This window comes from Notolepis coatsorum (genome assembly GCF_963971535.1).
Source record: "Notolepis coatsorum genome assembly, chromosome: 16".
NCBI classification, from domain to species: domain Eukaryota; kingdom Metazoa; phylum Chordata; class Actinopteri; order Aulopiformes; family Paralepididae; genus Notolepis; species Notolepis coatsorum.
This window is the reverse complement of record NC_140180.1, coordinates 25965032-25985382: the sequence shown is the minus strand read 5'-3', so window position 1 is coordinate 25985382 and position 20351 is coordinate 25965032. Positions and strand designations below refer to the sequence as shown.

Sequence of the window (20351 nt, the reverse complement as noted above, 5' to 3'; positions counted from 1 at the left end):
ACAACTTTTCCAACAAAATTGGAAATGTCGAGACTATTACCCCCCCCCCCCCCCCCCCCCCATCTCTCTCTCTCTGTGTGTTTGCACGTGTGTGGGTTATATAGAAATTCACAAAATATTCACATTTCATAATTTATCATAGCTAAAGTATTCTGATGGTGAATTTAGCTGAGCCACAGCGTGTGTGTTTGAGTTAAAGTAGCTGTTGGCAGTTGATCACAATTCTCATATTATCTTATTAACCCTTTGAGGTGAATGATCACACTAGGGTGATTCACATTTTGAGTGAAAATTCTAACGATGATGATCACAATGACCAATGGATGTTTATACATTTCCGGAGTTCCAAGAGTGAACATTGTTTTGGGGGGGAAAAAACCTCACACCTCGAATAATTAATGTTATTAATATTATGATGTTAATTTCACCAGAACAGGACCAACAAAGTTGTGGTTACTGGAATTTTTTACAGAACAAGCAACATAGGCATATCATAAAGGAGAGAGAGAAATCATTGTATCAAAAAATATTCAGATTCAAGATTTTTGTATTTCGACAACTACATCCAGTATCAATTTCTTCTCCTGGTATTTCTCACCTTGAGTGCTCTGTGCCTCCTGGTAGTAATGGATTACATGTAACTGGATTTCATTATTTAAATTGTGAAAATTGGTAACTGTAATCAATTACAGTTACTGAGAAGAACACAGTAGGCTAATCAGATAAGAGATACTTTTGAAAAACTGGTGATTACATTTGATTACTGGTGATTACTCTTCATCATTCAGAAGCATTCTGATGAGGAGATTAAGGACACAAAAGGCACTATTAATCTTGTAATCTTAAAGTTTGTAAATTGGAATACATTGTCAGTTTCTTTCAATTCTGTACATTTATGAGGCAAAGTCAATCCTAAATTCATTAAATGTAACTTTACTGTGTTGGAGTAATACAATAGATTAAATGACTAATTACAATTGTAAACAGGTCATCAGTAATCTATCATATCATATCATATCATGTCATCAATACATTTAAAGAAATTACCTTCCCAACCCTGAAAACAAATATGGAGCACATACACCCCCATCTGGTCACACGGTGTTACTACTGTAAATGTGATGTGAAACGCTTCATCGCTCTGAAACATTTGCAACGATATTTCTGTTGGTGATGCTCACATCAATAGTACTACTGTAGTACCGTTCCTGACCTGCCGATCAGCGCAGATTACAGTGTTACATAATCATATTGCTTGTGTTATGCATGCATGAGTTGTTTGCTTGACTATTGAGGAATGATACACTAAACTCACTTTGATTGATTGATTGATTGAAAATTGTATTAACAGATTGCAGAATGGGTACAATACAGTACAGCTCAATACACACAATCTTTAAGGGGATGCAGACCAGAGAAAGACTTTCGTCTTGTTTACATCAGGGTCCCCCATTTTCAATTCATTGATTGATTGATTGATTGATTGATTGAAAAGTTTATTAACAGATTGCAGAATGGGTACAGTACAGTACAGCTCAATACATACAATTGTTAAGGGGATGCAGACCAGAGAAAGACTTTCGTCTTGTTTACATCAGGGTCCCCCATTTTCAATTCATCATAACATATGACATACATGACATACAGATAAACAGTACTGCTACATCTATACATTTATGACATATCAGATTTGCAAATACAGTACTGTTTGTGATACAAAAAGTGTCCAGAAAAAGAGTGTATATACATTTGACGTAGAAACTGTACATTGGAGGTGGGGGGGGGGGTGGGGGGGGGGGGGGGTACACTGTACATTGGAATACTGACAAAGCCATACTTGGTAATTTACTGGTTAGGACATTTGTAGGGGCCAGTTTCAAATTGCAGTCTCCCGTAGGTGTTCTTTGAGAGTGCTTTTGAAAGTGGGTATTGATTCACATTCCTTTACAGCTTTGGGTAGGGCGTTCCACATTGATGTGGCATAATTGCGAAACGTGTTTAGTCCCTTGTTTGAGCCGAATCTGGGTTTAACATGATTTGTGGAGCTCCCTCTGGTGTTGTGATCGTGGTATTCACTGACCTTTGGGAAGTATTTGACATGTACTGTACATGGGTACCTTGGTCGCGTAGTGTATCTTGTAGACCAGGCCCATTGCAAGTTGCTGTACTCTGTCGTCTACTCTAAGCCATCCTAGGTTGTCAAAGTGGGCAGGGGTGAGGTGGGTTCTAGGAGTCAGGTCAAGCAGTAGTCTGACTAGCTTGTTTTGAGATGTTTGTAATTTTGTTTTTAGCGCCTTTGAGGTGCTTTGGTAGCATGAGGTGCAAGCATAGTCGTAGTACCCTTGAATGAGTGCTCCTGCCAGAGTCTTCAGGGTATTCTTGTTTACCAGAGAGGAGATCTGGTACAAGAATCGAGTTCGTTGGTTGACTTTTTTTTATTACATTGGATGCCATTTTATCACAGGAAAGATTTGCCTCTAGGATGGAACCTAGGTATGTAATTTCATCTTTCCTTATGACAATATTGTCACCCACTGTAACTGAGAAGCCAAGTCAAGTCAAGTCAAGTCAAGAGTTTTATTTGTCATGGCATACAAGCATACAGTGAAATGTGGGGGGTCATGCCCGCAGCGATTGTGCAATAATACAAGTAATAAGAATAGGAATGAGAATAAGACATTTGTGCAATAATACAAGTAATACGAATAAGACATAAGACAATAAGACAACAGTTATAATGTTTACAAAAAGCATGGTAAGACATGCTAAGGTCCTGCGATAGTGCAATACAATGTTAGCTACGGATGAGGCACTGGGTGTCATAATCTGCCCTTCGAGCCTGGTTCAATCCCTCCCGATCAGCAGGCTGGCAACAAGATCCCTGACTGCCCTGTGGCTCCCCCTAGTGGAGTCAATGGCGGTGTACTCCCTCTGTTATTCCCTATGTTAATCAGTCTCTATATGTTTAATCTCTTGTTGTCTCTAATATGTACCCCAATGTTCAATGTGTGTATTGCATTCCTGTGTGTGTTACCTACTCTGTTTCCCGGTCTGGTTTAATGTTGTATTTGTATGTATCATTGTTATTCAGTCCTGTCTTGTTATATATTGGTGTCACTGTTAATGTCAGCTTGTGTGTTTGTTCCAGGTGTGTCTTGTTAGTCATTAGTCTTCCTATATATTCTGTCCTGTCCTGTTACTCCCCTGTCGGTTCGTAAACGTTACTTGTGAATGTTGTTGTTATCCTTATTATTATTATCATAGCATTGTGGTTGTGGTTCCACGCAGCACCTTTCCGTGCTCTCCACGTTTGTACCCTTTGTATATGATCATTATCTTCCAGCTTAGGCTGTGGTACAGGTACGTTTATTGTTTTGTAGTTGAACTGTTGAAGTTAAGTAAAGCTCTTCCCAACTACACCCCGTTGTGTCCTGCCTCTTTCTCTCGTTCCTGTTATTGCGCCTGGGTCCACACCACCAACAACGAGATTCTTACACTGGGTCTTATGTACACTACTATACAATGCTATACTATACAATTCACAGTTATACTATGTGTCCTTATGCTAACTTGCTATATCCATCTATTTACTATACAAGAACCACTCCCGTTCTTTTTTTAAATCTTTTTTTAAGTGACCTTTTCATTGTGTAAAGTGACTGTTGAGTGTGAGCGTGTGCAGCAGGTGTGTGTGTGTGTTCATGCTAAAGTGACTGTTAGTGTGTGAGCATATACAGTGTGTGTGTTGTGTGTGTGCTCATGTGTGCTTGTGTGTGGAGAGTTCAGTGTTCAAGACTCTGATGGCCTGGGGGAAGAAGCTGAGCCGAAGTCTCTCTGTCCTAGTTGCTGGTGTTCGCAGGCGTTTGCCTGACCGCAGCAGCTTGAACAGGCTGTTGTTGGGGTGGTGAGGGTCTTTCATTATTCTGCAGGCTCTGGATTTGCACCTCTTGTTATATAAGACCTGCAGGGGTGGTAGTGCAATACCCGTAGTACGCTCAGCTGAGCGCACAACTCTCTGTAGGGCCTTCCTGTCCTGGGCCGTGCTGTTTCCATACCATTCAGTGATGTTTCCAGTCAAGATGCTCTCTACAGCTTCGGAGTAGAAGGACTGGAGTATCTTCCCCGATACTCTGAACTTCCTTAACTGTCTCAGGTGGTAGAGGCACTGCTTCGCCTTCTTTACGACTGAGTCTATGTGTGTTGTCCATGTCAGGTCTTCTGAGATGTGGACCCCCAGGTACTTGAAGCTGCTCACCCTGTCCACGGTAGCCCCGTTTATCCACAGTGGTGTGTGTGTCCCCTGCTGTGTTCTCCTAAAATCCACGATCAGCTCCTTGGTTTTACCAATGTTCAGGAGCAGGCTGTTGTCCTGACACCAGCGTTCCAGTGCATCAACCTCCTCCCGGTAGGCCTTCTCGACTCGTCGTTGTCAGAGATCAGCCCCACAATCATGTGTGTATAGTGAATACAGCAGGGGGCTCAGAACACAGCCCTGGGGGGACCCGATACTCAGGGTGATGGTTTTGGAGGTCTGACCCCCCACCCTGACCGCCTGGGGCCTTTCACTCGGAATGTCCAGTATCCAGGCGCTCAGAGTGGAGCTCAGAGCGGAGCTCAGACCCAGCTCAATCAGCTTGTCCACCAGTCTGGTGGGGACTATGGTGTTGAACGCTGAGCTGTAGTAAATGAACAGCAGTCTCACATAGCCCCCCTTCTGGCAGTCTAGGCGAGAGAGGGTACTGTGTAGTACTTGAGAGACTGCATCGTCAGTGGACCTGTTTGGCCTGAATGCAAATTGCAAAGGGTCCATATCACTGGGTAGGGAGGCACAAATGTAATCCTTAACCAGCCTCTCAAAACATTTCATGACCACAGAGGTGAGTGCCACCGGTCTGTAGTCATTTAGACCTGTTGGGGAGGATTTCTTTGGTACCGGTATTATAGTGGACACCTTGAAGCAGGCAGGGACCACGGACTCAGTCAGGGATAGATTAAATATGGTGGTGAACACTGGGGCTAGTTGGTTAGCACAGGACTTAAGTATATGTCCTGTTATCCCATCTGGGCCAGCTACCTTTCTGGTGTTCACCCGCATAAATGCTCTTCTCACACTGTGTTCCGTCACTAAGAGAGTGCCCCCCCCCCCCCTCCACAACGACCGGTGCGTCAGTGACGTCGCTAGCCGATGAGCTAGCGTCGCCACTGTTTGCACCGAGCCGTGCGTAAAAGGAGTTGAGTTGGTCGGCGAGAGAGGCGTCGGCACTCCCCATTGAGGGGCCGCTGACTTTGTAGTCCTCGCCATCCGTAGTCCTCGCCATAAACCTCTTGTGTCATTCTGGGCCATTTGTGCCTCTATCTTGTCAGCGTATGTCCTCTTAGCAAGCTTTACAGCCTTGCGCAGAGTATAGACTGTAGCCTTATACTCCTCCATGTTTCCTGACGCTCTGCCCAGGTTATAAGCAGTGGTGCGAGCGTTCAGAGCCACTCGGATAGTATTGTCAACCCACGGTTTCTGGTTCGGAAAGACCCGAACCTTTTTCGTGGGTACAATGCTATCCGCTAGTGTTGTTATAAAGCTAACAACAACATCAGCAAACTCACTGACGCCACTGGAGCTCGCCTGAAGCATTCCCCAGTCGACGTCATCGAGTGCGTCCTGTAGCGTGGCCTCTGATTGGTCGGACCACTTCTTTACCTCACGTGACACGACAGCGTCACGTGATCTCTGCCTGTAGGCGGGTATGACTCGATGGCGTCGTGATCAGATGTGCACGTTGCTCCAGCTAATGGAGGGGCCAGTACTGCCTTGTAACCGGCTCTAAACGGGGTGTAACAATGGTCAAGCGTATTTCCTCCCCTGGTGGTGCAAGCGATGTGCTGAAAAAAGTTTGGCATCACTTTCTTCAGATTCGCCTGGTTGAAATCGCCAGCTATAATCATGGCTGCGTCTGGGTGCTTGTTCTGTTGTTTATTTAGATGTCCCTGTAGATCCGCCAGGGCCCTGACGGTATCCGCTTGTGGTGGAATGTACACCGCCGTCATGATAATGGCGGTGAATTCTCGGGGGAGGTGAAACGTTGGTCTTGCTGAGTTTGTTATTTGAACCGAAGAGAATGCACTCTGTTTTACCCAGGTGTAATGATAGTTTGTTATCAGCGAGCCAGATGCAGATTTTGCCTAGTTTATTGACCACATCAAACAAGAGGTGGACGCGGGGAAATACTGCGGCATGGTCATGCTGGACCTCCAAAAGGCCTTCAACACTGTCAATCACTCCATTCTGATTGACAAGCTAAACGTTTTGTTTTGATAGTTTATCAGTGAGCTGGATGCAATCCTACCTGGAGGGGAGATAACAGATGATGGATGTAGCTCTCTTTCCAATGACACACGCACACACACAGGTCGGTTCTTTATGAACGGGCGTCTATTATCTTGGGCTCATCACAACTCCTCGTCCCTCTCACGCCGTGAGAACTCGTTGGCCGCTTGTCAAGAAAAGAGGTTCTTGAGTCCTTGTCCTAGGAAATACGTTTGACTGTCTGCTTCGACTCCAGACATCCATAAAATGTCATTCAAAACTTGTGGATCAGCGTTTTACACTTGCTCACCTGAAGTCCATCAGAGAGCGCCAGCTCTGTCATTTCCGCGGTTATTGTGACATACTCTCGTGAGACTTTGTGCCTTATCACGTTTAACTGTTGACCAATGAATTTAGCTTTTCACATCAAATTATTTATGCATCACATTATATATCTAATTATTACTTTATACATGAAAATAAGAAATCAATCATTAATCAATGAATATAGAATATTTATGCAACAGCACTTACAGTGGAGGTAAACGGTACACCACCCCTCCCCCCTCCCAGTGAGCTGTGGTGTTCCACAAGGAAGCATACTAGGACCGTTACTGTTCCTAATTTATGCAAATGACATGGCATCAGCTTGTGACTGCAACTTGTTCCTGTTCGCGGACGACTCAGCTGACAGGGACAAGTTGCAGGTTGAAAAAGCCCTCAGCTCTGAACTCGGCCGAATCTGCACATGGCTCGCTGATAACAAACTATCATTACACCTGGGTAAAACATAGTCCATTCTCTTTGGATCAAATAACAAACTCAGCAAGACCAACGGCTTCTCTGTTACAGTGGGTGACAATATTGTCACAAGGAAAGATGAAATTACATACCTGGGTTCCATCCTAGAGGCAAATATTTCCTGTGACAAAATGGCAACCAATGTAATAAAAAAAAGTCAACCAACGAACAAGATTCTTGTACCGGATCTCCTCAAACAAGAATACCCTGAAGACTCTACCAGGAGCACTCATTCAAGGGTACTACGACTATGCTTGCACCTCATGGTACCAAAGCACCTCAAAGGCACTAAAAACAAGATTACAAACATCACAAAACAAACTGGTCAGACTACTGCTTGACCTTACTCCTAAAACCCACCTCACCCCTGCCAATTTTGACAACCTAGGATGGCTTAGAGTAGACGACAGAGTACAGCAACTGGCAATGGGCCTGGTCTACAAGATACACTACACCACTAAGGTACCCATGTACATGTCGAAATACTTCCCAAAGGTCAGTGAATATCACGACCACAACACCAGAGGGGGTTCCACAAATCATGTTCAACCCAGATTCGGCTCAAACAAGGGACATCAATGTGGAACGCCCTACCCACAGCTGTAAAAGAATGTGAATCCCTATCCACCTTCAAAACCGCTCTCAAAGAGCACCTATGGGAGGCTGCAATTCTAAACTGGCTCCTGTAAATATCCAAACCCCCACCCCCTTCCAATGTACAGTTTCTTCCCCCTCAAATGTATTTAGTAGAAAAAGAATGGTTGAATCAGTCTCTTAGAGTGGTGGCACAGTAGGAACTAAGATGCTCTAGGCCTCCGGTGCTGAATGAGTTAACAATTGTCTGTATTGAGCCGTACTGTATTGTACCCATTCTGCAATCTGTTCATAAGGTTTTCAATCAATCAATCAATCAATCAATCAATCAATCAATCAATCAATCAATCAATCAATCAATCAATCAATCAATCTTCACAACAGATGGTGGCTGAGCAGCTGCATCATAACTGCCTCGCCCCTAATGTCACTACGGCTATTTTGATCCGAGCTGAAAGTACAGCTGCACCTCCTAGCCTCCACATCCCATTGCTAGATACATTGATATTCAATATAATATAACTAGCAGGCAAAATAAAGAAAACATCGACTTGAATTTTCTTAAACACTGAATTCATTATACATAGGTTCTGGAAGAGTTTGAATTGTACATGGAAAAACATTTTCAACTTTCATAATTTATCACAACTCAAAATACATGTTTATTTCCCTCCATTACCACTGTAAGTGAATTTACTGTCTCAAAATATGTATGTTATGCTACTGCAACCACCTATTGTTCAATTTGTGATAAAAGCACCAAATTGATTTGGTACATATTTAGCTTAATATATTTAGAAAAAATAGGGATATTGGGGCATTGCAGATTGGTATTCTGGTGACCATGGTAACCATTTCCAAAAATGGCTGCCAGTGGTTACTGGCATAGAACACTTTGGTCACCAAAGCTATTGTTTCCATGTTTTTAACACCACAAATAGTATTCACATACAAGTTAAAGTGAAGAACATGTTTTATTAATATCTTTTATACTTTTTATATAAAGAAAATATTAAAATTATATATTTCAACAATTATACAACAATTTACAAAACGGTATCAAACATTTTCCTTTTTACCCCCATCTTCCCCTCAGCTGTCATCTCTCTGAACTCTGTACCACGGTGACAGCTCCACTCCTGCACTCTCAGCTCTGTTGGCCATACTGTACAAACTCTGGGTTTATGGCTATCTACTGCCTTCACTGCCTATAACCACCTTACACTGTAATCATAACTACCTCAACCTCTACCCATATAAAACTGTATGATAGCCATGTACAACAATACTGTATTTAATACTGTAATAATACTATATCTGCATATATTCCTGTTTATATATACACATTCCTGCGTATATACACACGCTGTATATACTATATATATCCCATACCTACTGTTATTAGTGTACATAATAATACTGTACATACAGTACATCAGATTATCACATTACTCAGTAGCTTCATTATATATATTGCATTTAATCACACTGTATAGTTAATGCACTTTACTGTTACCTTGCACTCTGGTTAGATGTATATTGTTATTGCACTTTACTGTTACCTTGCACTCTGGTTAGATGTATAGTTAATGCACTTTGCACTCTGGTTAGATGTATATTGTTATTGCACTTTACTTGTCTTGCACTCTGGTTAGATGTATATAGTTATTGCACGTTACTGTTGTCTTGCACTCTGGTTAGATGTATATTGTTATTGCACTTTACTGTTGTCTTGCACTCTGGTTAGATGTATATTGTTATTGCACGTTACTGTTGTCTTGCACTCTGGTTAGATGTATATAGTTAATGCACTTTACTGTTGTCTTGCACTCTGGTTAGATGTATATAGTTAATGCACTTTACTTTTGTCTTGCACTCTGGTTAGATGTATATAGTTAATGCACTTTACTGTTGTCTTGCACTCTGGTTAGATGTATATTGTTATTGCACTTTACTGTTGTCTTGCACTACTCTGGTTAGATGTATATTGTTATTGCACTTTACTGTTACCTTGCACTCTGGTTAGATGTATAGTTAATGCACTTTGCACTCTGGTTAGATGTATATTGTTATTGCACTTTACTGTTACCTTGCACTCTGGTTAGATGTATAGTTAATGCACTTTGCACTCTGGTTAGATGTATATTGTTATTGCACTTTACTTGTCTTGCACTCTGGTTAGATGTATATTGTTATTGCACTTTACTGTTGTCTTGCACTCTGGTTAGATGTATATAGTTAATGCACTTTACTGTTGTCTTGCACTCTGGTTAGATGTATATTGTTATTGCACTTTACTGTTGTCTTGCACTCTGGTTAGATGTATACTGTTAATGCACTTTACTTGTCTTGCACTCTGGTTAGATTTGTTATTGCACTTTACTGTTGTCTTGCACTACTCTAGTTAGATGTATATTGTTATTGCACTTTACTTGTCTTGCACTCTGGTTAGATGTATATTGTTATATTGGTATATTGTGGCCAGTGGAGGTGGGCTGCAGAGGCTTTGTAGCCAGTTCCACCACAAGGCTCCTGAAGGAAGTAGGGATCAGAGGACAGGCCCAACAAAAGGCAATCAAAGAACTTGCCACTGCAGCAGAACGGAGCAGTCACTGGTTGTGGCTGAAACGTAGAGACGCATCATGGGCTGCTAAATGAACACGTGGTGCCACCGTGCGACACACACCCAGGCCTGATCAGCCTGTGGTGGGCCAACCTCGGCAGAGGGTGTATTGTGATAAATGGCCGAAACACCCAATGAGGTCGGGGAACACAACTGAAGATGTGTCGTACTGGTGATCATCACGTGATCATTGCCAAATTCCACCCCACTCCAACCTCATTCAATTGTTGTGCTGAATATTTAGGGATCTTTAACAACTAGTCCTATTAAAGGGGAACTATCTTATAAATGGCCTTTTTGAGTGTTTAGCATTGTTTCCTAGCTATGTGAACTTATATTAATATGATCTATGTCTCTAATTCTCATATTGGCGCATTCTTCCAATTCTCCTCTCACAATATTCACCCTCACTGAACTGAGTCATCTGAAAATGTGATGATTTGTGATGTCAGAGAGACACCGCTGCATGATAATGGCGAGGTACAAGATGAGCTGCACACAGTGGTTGGAGCCCAGGCTCAAAACGGCTCGAGATCTTGAGGTAGAAAAATGCTGTTTTTGAGGACTTGATTAGAAATACAAAACAATGAATAAAAAAAATATATATATTACAGAGGTGTTCCATAGACTCACAGGAATTGTGTAAAAGTGCCCAAATAGTGAAAGAAATAGTAAAATAGTTCCCCTAGAATCCTGTATATTGTCCTCATTGTGAATTGAGACCATAAACCGTCCCTTCAAAATGGCTTAAAGAATAATTTTTTTCATCAATACGTTCTCATTTTATAGCGCCGTAAATATAAGCATTATACCGGATTTGGTCTAGTATATTTCCTGGAAGCCGAGATAATGGGCTAATAGCTAATAACGTTAAATCCATTGGCATTTCGGTTATAGATACGCTCCAGTTAAAACTCAAACTGCATATGATCGGCACGATCCTCATGCATGTATGCAAGAAAGGGGGGCGGGGGACGTCGTTTCTGATTATTGATTACCAATAACCGTGTTAGCCTCATTAGCCTCATAGGCCAAACGCCTGGATGGCTATCAAAACAAGGCCCGATCGGGATGTACTTTACATGAAAAAGATCTTACCGTGGTCCGGTGGGATCCCCCCGAGCATTTCCCCGTTATCGATCGCCATCTGGTAGATCGATATGTCCATTGGCTGATGATAAATCCCCTTATTGCATGGTGAAATCTGCGATGCAAAACGTAATCCAAGCTACATGCTGCACATCTAGAATCCTGCTAACTGAAATCTCCATTGAAAGTAAAAAAAAAAAGACTGATCCGTTCAGCCACAGGGCACACTGCATTATTATTATTGCACCTTCTCGAATTCATAGAGTAGGGTAAATCTGCAGTGCCGCTCGGCGACCTTGAATAGGTTATTAACCCTTTCTCTGCCACGCTTATATCCATCCTTATACCATCCTCTGCCAGCTCTATTTGTTTATGGAGATGTTCCCCTTCTTTGCAGGGCTATAACTTTTTAAATTGTATTGCTAAATTGACATTACTATGGCCCATTCAACGTCAAGTATCTATTGTTTAGAATGTAGCAACGTTCTACTTTTTCATTCACATATTCATACTAAAATACGGTCTAAAGTATAAATATGTTTTTATCTTTTTCTGCAGCATTCTGCAGAACGTGAGTTATAGCCATAAATACATATATCAGATCATCAAATGTAGTTTGATACCGATTGACGTCAGATAAAAAATGTCAATTGTACAAGGTCCTAAACGTCATGCCTCATCATCTGCTGGTGACCGGAGGGGGGGGGGGGGGGGGGGGTTATAAGTCCGTGGCCGACGTTAAATCATTTATGTAGTATGGGCGATATATAGATCAGAGCAGTTTATATGGATAATAATAATCAAACACGCTGAAACTCACCACGGCTTCCTCGTAGCGTTGGGTGATCAGCGTGGAGCAGAAAGATCGCTATTATGGGATGTTGATATATGCGATCCATTTCCAGGTTGTATAATACTATATACGTCCAAATCATGTTGTTTAACGAGTTATTGGCAACGGATCGCTATCCAGTGTATCAAGCTCGAGTCCCGCGCGCAATAGCGAGTGGCCGGACAAAATATGGGTGAGCACCACTTCCGGCCACTCACTTCCGGTTTTGGCGATTCGCCGATCGGCCACCAGATGGCGGTCTTGAACCATTGGAGAGTTGAGAGGAGATCAACAGCAAGTCTCAAGTCTCCGTGGGTGAAATATGATTGCCATGACAGATTTTTGAAATATTGATCTCAAAGACGCTGTACGACGTCATTGGCAGATTAAGCATTGCGAGCAATGACGTCTAAAGTCGTCCTTGGCGATTAAAGGGTTAATATGGAATAAAAGCAATAACAACGTGCTTCTGTCCACAACGGGTGGAATCGAAACACGGAGATCTCCGTTGTTCGTCCCCATTGTGTTAAGCAATTACAAATGTCAAAACACACTCACCAGAGAAATCGGGAGCAGACCGAGCAGTGTGTCTGTCCAGAACCAGAAGGAGAGCCAGGATGTTGAAGTTAGATGTTATGTATGATTGCATGTAACTGTCTAACTGTTTCCACAAGAGGGCGCTATAGGCGTATCTATTGAAGCTGACGCCAGGTAAGAGGTATAAAAGGAGATGTCACCTCCCCCTCTCTCTCTTCCTCCGTCGCTTTCATAAGGAGAAGGTCTCATGTGTACTGTTGGGTGCAATGTGATAATAAACCACGCCAAAGGCTAAAGAGAGAAACCTTGTCGTCCTGAACATATTATTGTCGCTCCACAGCTGACTCTGTCAACACAGGAAACAGCAAGATCTGCAGAAACTCCATGGAATCAGCATTGTGCAAATCCTGCATAACGTACCAGAGAGACTTGTTTTGCTATATACTGACTGAATGAGCGAGCGGTGCAATCAATGATGCTATTGTTTTTACTGAAGAATAGCCACGCCCCCCCCCCCCCCCCTACGCACACAAACACACCCTAACACCCTAACATTCCTATTTAAGCATTCTGTTTAGCTTTCTAGTAATGTCCACCTTCCATTGGGGGAGCCTGGTGCCCACAGGCCGGCACTCCTCATCTGGAGTAAGAGGGGAGGAGAGAGGGGTGATGGATAAGGGGAGAGGGATGAGAGGGAGGTGAATGAGGAGAGAGGTGAATGAGGAGAGAGGGATATTATTCAGTTAATGACATGATTGTAAAGCTGCACACATTCCATGATGCTCACTTTAGTCCAAAAACATAAATCAGACCTCTTTCATTGTCACTCATGTCCTGTCTTGAGTTGACCTGTGTCGTCTCTGTGAGGGCAGTAACATCTCCAGCACACCTCATTCTGTGAAAAAAACACAAAAAGCTGAGTATTAGTTTCAAGTTTCTTTAATAGTTGTCATACAGAAGTACAGAATACTTTCATACAAAATGCTTCTTACTGTTACGCTCCAGAGACTGTGCTAGACAAGATAGTATCAAATAACATAGTATAGCATGTAATTTAGAAGAAGAAAATTAGGTCACAGTGTTCGGTATAGACATATGTACAATGTTCTGAGTTACCATATAATATACAATACTATGCAGTGTACTAATGTACAGTACTATATAGTGCAAAGCAGAAATGGGATGAGGTACAATTTAGGTACAATTTACAGTAAGGTGTACGAGTTGTAGTGCAATCCTTCATCAATAAATATAAAGTGTGGGGAGTGGGTGCTACAGTGTGTTTGTTTAAAGTGGGTGTGTGCTATAAAGTGTGTGGAGTGGGTGCTACAGTGTGTTTGTTTAAAGTGAGTGTGTGCGTGTGGATGTGTGTGCTATGTGCGTTTGGTGGTTGTTGTTGTGTAGTGTTCATTGTTCGTTTAGCAGCCTGATGGCCTGGGGATAGAAGCTTCTTCTGAGTCTTTCTGTGCTCGCCTTGAGACTCCGGTATCGCTTGCCTTGATTGAATTGATTGAAAACTTTATTAACAGATTGCAGAATGGGTACAGTACAGTACAGCTCAATACATACAATTGTTAAGGGGATGCAGCAGCATCCGCAGCAGCAGCAGTTCAAAGAGGCAGTTGTTCGGGTGACTGGAGTCTTTAATGATTCTCTTAGCCTTGCCCTTGCAACGCTTGTTGTAAATGTTCTGGAGGGTGGGGAGCCCCCCTCCAATTGTGCGTTCGGCTGAACGTGTCACTCTTTGTAGTCTGCTTCGGTCTTGTGCAGTGCTATTCCCAAACCAGGAGGTGATGTTGCCAGTCAAGATGCTCTCTATTGTACATGAGTAGAAGTTCTTAAGGATCTTCTGGCTGACTTGGAACTTCCTTCCTTAATAATATTATTATTATTATTATTATTATTATTATTATTATTATTATTATTATTATTATTATTATTATTATTATTATTATTATTATTATTATTATTATTATTATTATTATTATTATTATTATTATTATTATTATTATTTTTTGTCCCCAATTTCGTATTGTCCAATTCTACCCTCCCCTGTCTTGAACGCTGTTGGCCATGCCTCCCACAAGCCGGCTGCAATGTGGACGAAGCCTTGCATCACGTGTCCCCTCCGGTACTCGAGGAGGCAGCCGTCGCATCTTTTCACCTGCACAGTGCGATCTCTCAGCGGCGAGGGTCTGCGTGGGAGGGACGCCTGAATACTTTTGACAACAAATGTTTGTTTCCGCGTCTCTGATTGGCCAGGTCATTTCTGGTCATGTGACATGTACGCCCAATCGTGGGACCGCAAGTGTCTACACTGGTTAAGCTTAGGCGCTCTTTCGAAGTTGGTTAAGGTTAGAGTTTGTCTTAGAGCATGGCGATAGAACGCCTGCCCTTCTTTCGACGGTTAAGCTTAGGCACTCTTTCGAAGTTGGTTAAGGTTAGAGTTTGTCTTAGAGCATGGCGATAGAACGCCAGGTAGTTTGCAGGCTGTTAGACCCGGAAATAGGCGCAGAACTTGCTGTCCCACGATTGGCGCACATGTCACATGACCTGGCCAATCAGAGAGCAAAACTCTGGGCTCGAACCCAGCATCTCCTGCGTTGGTGGCGAGCGCCTTGCCCACTGCGCCACCTAGCCGCTTTGATTGGCTGTTTTTAAATAAACGGCGGCCGCAGGATTAATAAGTTAACGTTAACGTTAGTTCGGCCAGAGAAACAAATATACTGATTAAAATAGTTGGACCTGCAAGATTTGTACTTAAATGTAAGGAGTAAAATGTTTTTTTTCTCTGAAATATAATTGAGTAAAAGTACAAGTATACAGTATACAGTAATAATACCAGAGTAAATCCCCCAAAACAGTACTTAAGTATTGTAACGAAGTACAATTACTCAAGTACTGTACACCCCTGCAAGAGACCCTCTGCTGAAGTCCAGTCTCCTATGCACAGATGAATCACCAAACTGCTACGTACGAGAGGGCCAACACAAGACACACAGAGTGTGTGTGTGTGTGTGTGTGTGTGTGTGTGTGTGTGTGTGTGTGTGTGTGTGTGTGTGTGTGTGTGTGTGTGTGTGTGTGTGTGTGTGTGTGTGTGTGTGTGTGTGTGTGTGTGTGTGTGTGTGTGTGTGTGTGTGTGTGTGTGTGTGTGTGTGTGTCTGTGTGTGTGTCTGTGTGTGTGTCTGTGTGTGTGTGTGTGTGGAAATTACTAGGTGGTCATAGAGAGCAAAGAGATCATTCTCCGCCCAAGATCCTCCTCTTAAACCAGTGACTGCACATGACTGCTATCAGACTATCAGAGAGCCGCTTTGACTAGAGATAGTGTGTATAGTGTCGGAGAGAGAGAGAGAGAGAGAGAGAGAGGGAGAGAGAGAGACATATATATAGAGAGAGAGAGAGAGAGAGAGAGAGAGAGAGAGAGGAGACACATTCATACTCTCACTGCATACACGTAGGAGCACCTGCTTTGTTGCCAGTCTGTCTGTGGATCTGCTCGTCTGTGGATCTGCTCGTGGCAGTCTGTCTGTGGATCTGCTCGTGGCAGTCTGTCTGTGGATCTGCTCGTGGGGAGTCTGTCTGTGGATCTGCCCGTGGCAGTCTGTCTGTGGATCTGCTCGTGGCAGGCTGGTGGTGTCAACATGCCCTCCTATGGCTGGTTCTTCGCTGCATCCCTGGCAGCTCTGTCAGGTAAAACTTTAACTTTTTTACATAATTACATGGATAATTAATGTGACGGATTTGAAAGACAAAGCATTGAAAGAGGCTGAAATGCCAAGCGAAAAGGAAACTGCATGCAAGAGCTTGCAGTTGAGGTGTGTTTGAAAATGCTCTATAGTATAGAAGAGTCTTGTGTGTTGCTTGATAAACTTGGCCCATTGCTCATACAGGGGACATAAGAAACTGCCATCTGTTGTTCCCATAATGTTATTCACTGGGATTTCTTTGCATAAAATCTGGCAGTGAAGAAATAAGATAGTTCCACTCAACGGCTTGTCTTTGTTTTTTGACTGCGCACAAAACACAAACAGGATTCAATTATGCTGAAGCACTTCTCTGCAGCAAACCTTAATGACTTGGTTGCACTCACCTCCTTCATCGCGAAGTGTTTCGCGAGGCTGGTCCGTGGCTCATCTCAAATCTGGCCTTTCACCCTCACTGGATAAACACCAATTTGCCTACCGTGAGAACAGGAGCGCGGAGGACGCCATCTCCTCAGCGCTACATTCCGCCCTCTCCCACCTGGATGACAGCAATACCCATGTGATGCTGATCATCAACGTCAGCTAAGCATTCAACACCATCTCCAAACTTGGTGACCTCGTTGAAACCAAGGACATTGAAATCAACCACTTCGTCTGCAACTGGATACTTGACTCCCTAACAAACAGACCCCAGTGTAGCGGTTCCCAAACTTTTTTGGCCGTGCACCCCCTGTCACCTCCCGACCTAGCTGACGCACCACCCCCCAATGGGTTTCTGTTAGAAAAAATTGTTGCTGGTCTCTGTGCACAGATTTTATTTTTTATTTGATCTCTTCCCACAGCGACTATGGATAGGGAATTTCTTTATTTAATTAAAATGTTCACGACAACATGGATGCATGTACTCTGCCAGCATGTTTAATATCCATAATACTAAAGGTTTGACTAAGATTTGTATGAAATTTTATTGTAATTTTTTTTTCTTTTTTTTACCACCATTAGCCTTTTCATGTCACGCACCACCTAGAGGGTGCTCGCGCACCACAAGGGGTGCGCGCACCACAGTTTGGGAACCAAGAAACGTTCTGTCACCATGGTCAAGAAGGCTCATCGGCGTCTCGTCCTCCTGTCTCCTCAAATTCTGGTTAACATCTACTGGTGTGCCATAGAAAGCACTGCCTCAGCTGGGAAAACACTGCAGAGGGTGGTGAACACCGGTACACTGCTCCATTCCAGGACAAGCAGGCTCAGGAACAGCTTCTTCCTCTCAGCTGTCGTCTCACTGAACTCTGGACCATGGCTGTGTATATCCCATACCTACTCTTATTAGTTATACCACTGGCTAGTATTATGGCTTACTGCAATACCATTGTGTATCACTGTACAAACTAATACTGTACATTAGATTTGCTCAGTAGCTTTGTTATACAATATATCTTGTATAATCTCTTGTTACAATGTATATTGTTATGCACTCACAAGTTGGTTAGATACCAACTTCTTTTCGATGTTCTGTACAACAGCAATACATTTGAATCTAATCTAATTATAATCTAAATACCTAGAGAGAGATGACTGTACATGAAGTGATGTGAATTAGCTGGATTGTGTTTGTGAGATATTCTATTCTCTGCGTAGCTGCTGTGTTTGATGTTGATATTGACATAAAGAATATATTGAGGCATGTCACACACTGCCAACAAGGCATCCGGTCTACTGTAATTGTGAGGTTTGCTAACAGGAAGCACAAAGCGGAGCTGCTTAGGTAGGGGAGGAATCTAAAGGGCTCAAACGTTAAAAAAGAATTTAATAAAATCAGTGAGCACCTCACTAAGAAAAATGCAGAAATCGCAAGGAAAGTTAGGTTCTTAAGGAAGAAGGAAAATATTGAGAGTCTACGTCGTCTGTCAACTGCAAGGTCTTTATCCAAACTCTGCGAAGCTGCTGTGTTTGATCTCTCTGCTCAGAGCTTGTTCAGTGCACTTCACTTTGACAGACGATTCTGGTGCCCTCTGCTGATTGAGGGAACATTCCAAAGCTACTGTACCTCTGCTAGTCACAATGTCAGATAAGATAAGATATTCCTTTATTGATCCCCTTGGGGGAAATTCAGGCATCATAGCAACATGGGGGAGGGGGGAGGGGAGGTAGGAGACATAATACAAGGCGGTTTACCCAACATGTGATACAACTCAAACTTTGATCTGAAAATGTGCTGACAACGACTCAACTCAGTCCAAGTGTTGTCCTGTGTCACTTCCATTTCAGGAAACATATTTGCTGCTCTCGCGCAAGAGAGAGCTGAGAGGAACTGCTCTGCGATCCCACCGGTACGCTCATGTCGTCAGCCACACATGTGAATGGAAGCACTGCGATCTACACAATGAATTGTTTAACAATACGAACAAAGCCCCGTCAATAACAGCTGCATAGTTTCACATATACAGACAATATATATTTTTTTTGTTTACTGACATCTGGTGCTAGGGTTAATGATTACAGTGGGAGATATGCAAAGGGATGAGCCAGCAGATCTTTAGGTTCTAATTAAATCTGAAGACTGTTTGTTGTGTTGCAGTATCTCCCGAACACGGCAGTCAACACCACCCACCGGCTGCAGGCCTTGAGGGAAACCATGCGCCTCCGAAATATCTCTGCCTACATTATCCCTGGCACTGACGCCCACCTGGTACAACTCTAGCATCGTTGATTAGTCTGGGGTGCTTGTGCCTGTTTCTTGTGTGTGTGTGTGTGTGTGTGTGTGTGTGTGTGTGTGTGTGTGTGTGTGTGTGTGTGTGTGTGTGTGTGTGTGTGTGTGTGTGCGTGTGCGTGTGCGTGTGTGTGTATGTGGAAATTCAACTGCGTTGTGTTGTGTGTGCATTTGTCTGGTGTTGAACCAATTTCTGTCTCTGGCAGAGTGAGTACATTGCACCGCGAGACGCTAGAGTGGCCTTCATGTCCGGCTTCACCGGCTCCGCAGGTACCCGTCTTCTCACTCCTCCTCCTCCTCCTCCTTCCCCCATGACTCAATCATCTTTCACTGAGCAATTCAACCGCTCTACCCCCCCCCCCCGTGTTCATTCCTCTACGTTTTTATCAGAATTATTCACAGCATCTGGTTCTGTTGCTCATCAGCGCTCCCTCACTCGCTGAGTCATTGGAGAGTGACTCATGATTGGTGAATCAGGGAGTTCCCACGTAGAGATTGGTGATGATGAGGTCTATTTCAAGGCAGCGCTGCGATGGTGACGAGAATAGATGAGTGAAACCATTCCCCTGTGTTGTGGTTAAATTCCAACTAAAATCACTATGTCCAACACTTGAATTGTGTTTGTCTTATACTAACTTGAATTGTCCAAAACGTGTTAGTGGTGTAGACTGGCCCTCACAGTGTTAGTGGTGTAGACTGGCCCTCACAGTGTTAGTGGTGTAGACTGGCCCTCACAGTGTTAGTGGTGTAGACTGGCCCTCACAGTGTTAGACTGGCCCTCACAGTGTTAGTGGTGTAGACTGGCCCTCACAGTGTTAGACTGGCCCTCACAGTGTTAGTGGTGTAGACTGGCCCTCACAGTGTTAGTGGTGTAGACTGGCCCTCACAGTGTTAGTGGTGTAGACTGGCCCTCACAGTGTTAGTGGTGTAGACTGGCCCTCACAGTGTTAGTGGTGTAGACTGGCCCTCACAGTGTTAGTGGTGTAGACTGGCCCTCACAGTGTTAGTGGTGTAGACTGGCCCTCACAGTGTTAGTGGTGTAGACTGGCCCTCACAGTGTTAGTGGTGTAGACTGGCCCTCACAGTGTTAGTGGTGTAGACTGGCCCTCACAGTGTTAGTGGTGTAGACTGACCCTCACAGTGTTAGTGGTGTAGACTGG

At 43.3% G+C, this 20351-nt stretch overlaps 1 protein-coding gene across 1 annotated transcript in view; it reads left to right on the top strand.

Annotated features, from left to right (window-relative positions):
* xpnpep2 (X-prolyl aminopeptidase (aminopeptidase P) 2, membrane-bound) overlaps positions 1 to 20351 on the top strand; it is a gene marked incomplete at both ends in the record, with an annotated part of 167328 nt that overhangs the window by 124798 nt on the left and 22179 nt on the right. Inside the window, 4 exons of the mRNA XM_084331999.1 lie at positions 16404 to 16467; positions 18750 to 18811; positions 19060 to 19170; positions 19398 to 19461. Coding sequence (XP_084188125.1) covers positions 16404 to 16467; positions 18750 to 18811; positions 19060 to 19170; positions 19398 to 19461 — 301 coding nt within the window. The remainder of the gene's footprint in view (positions 1 to 16403; positions 16468 to 18749; positions 18812 to 19059; positions 19171 to 19397; positions 19462 to 20351) is intronic.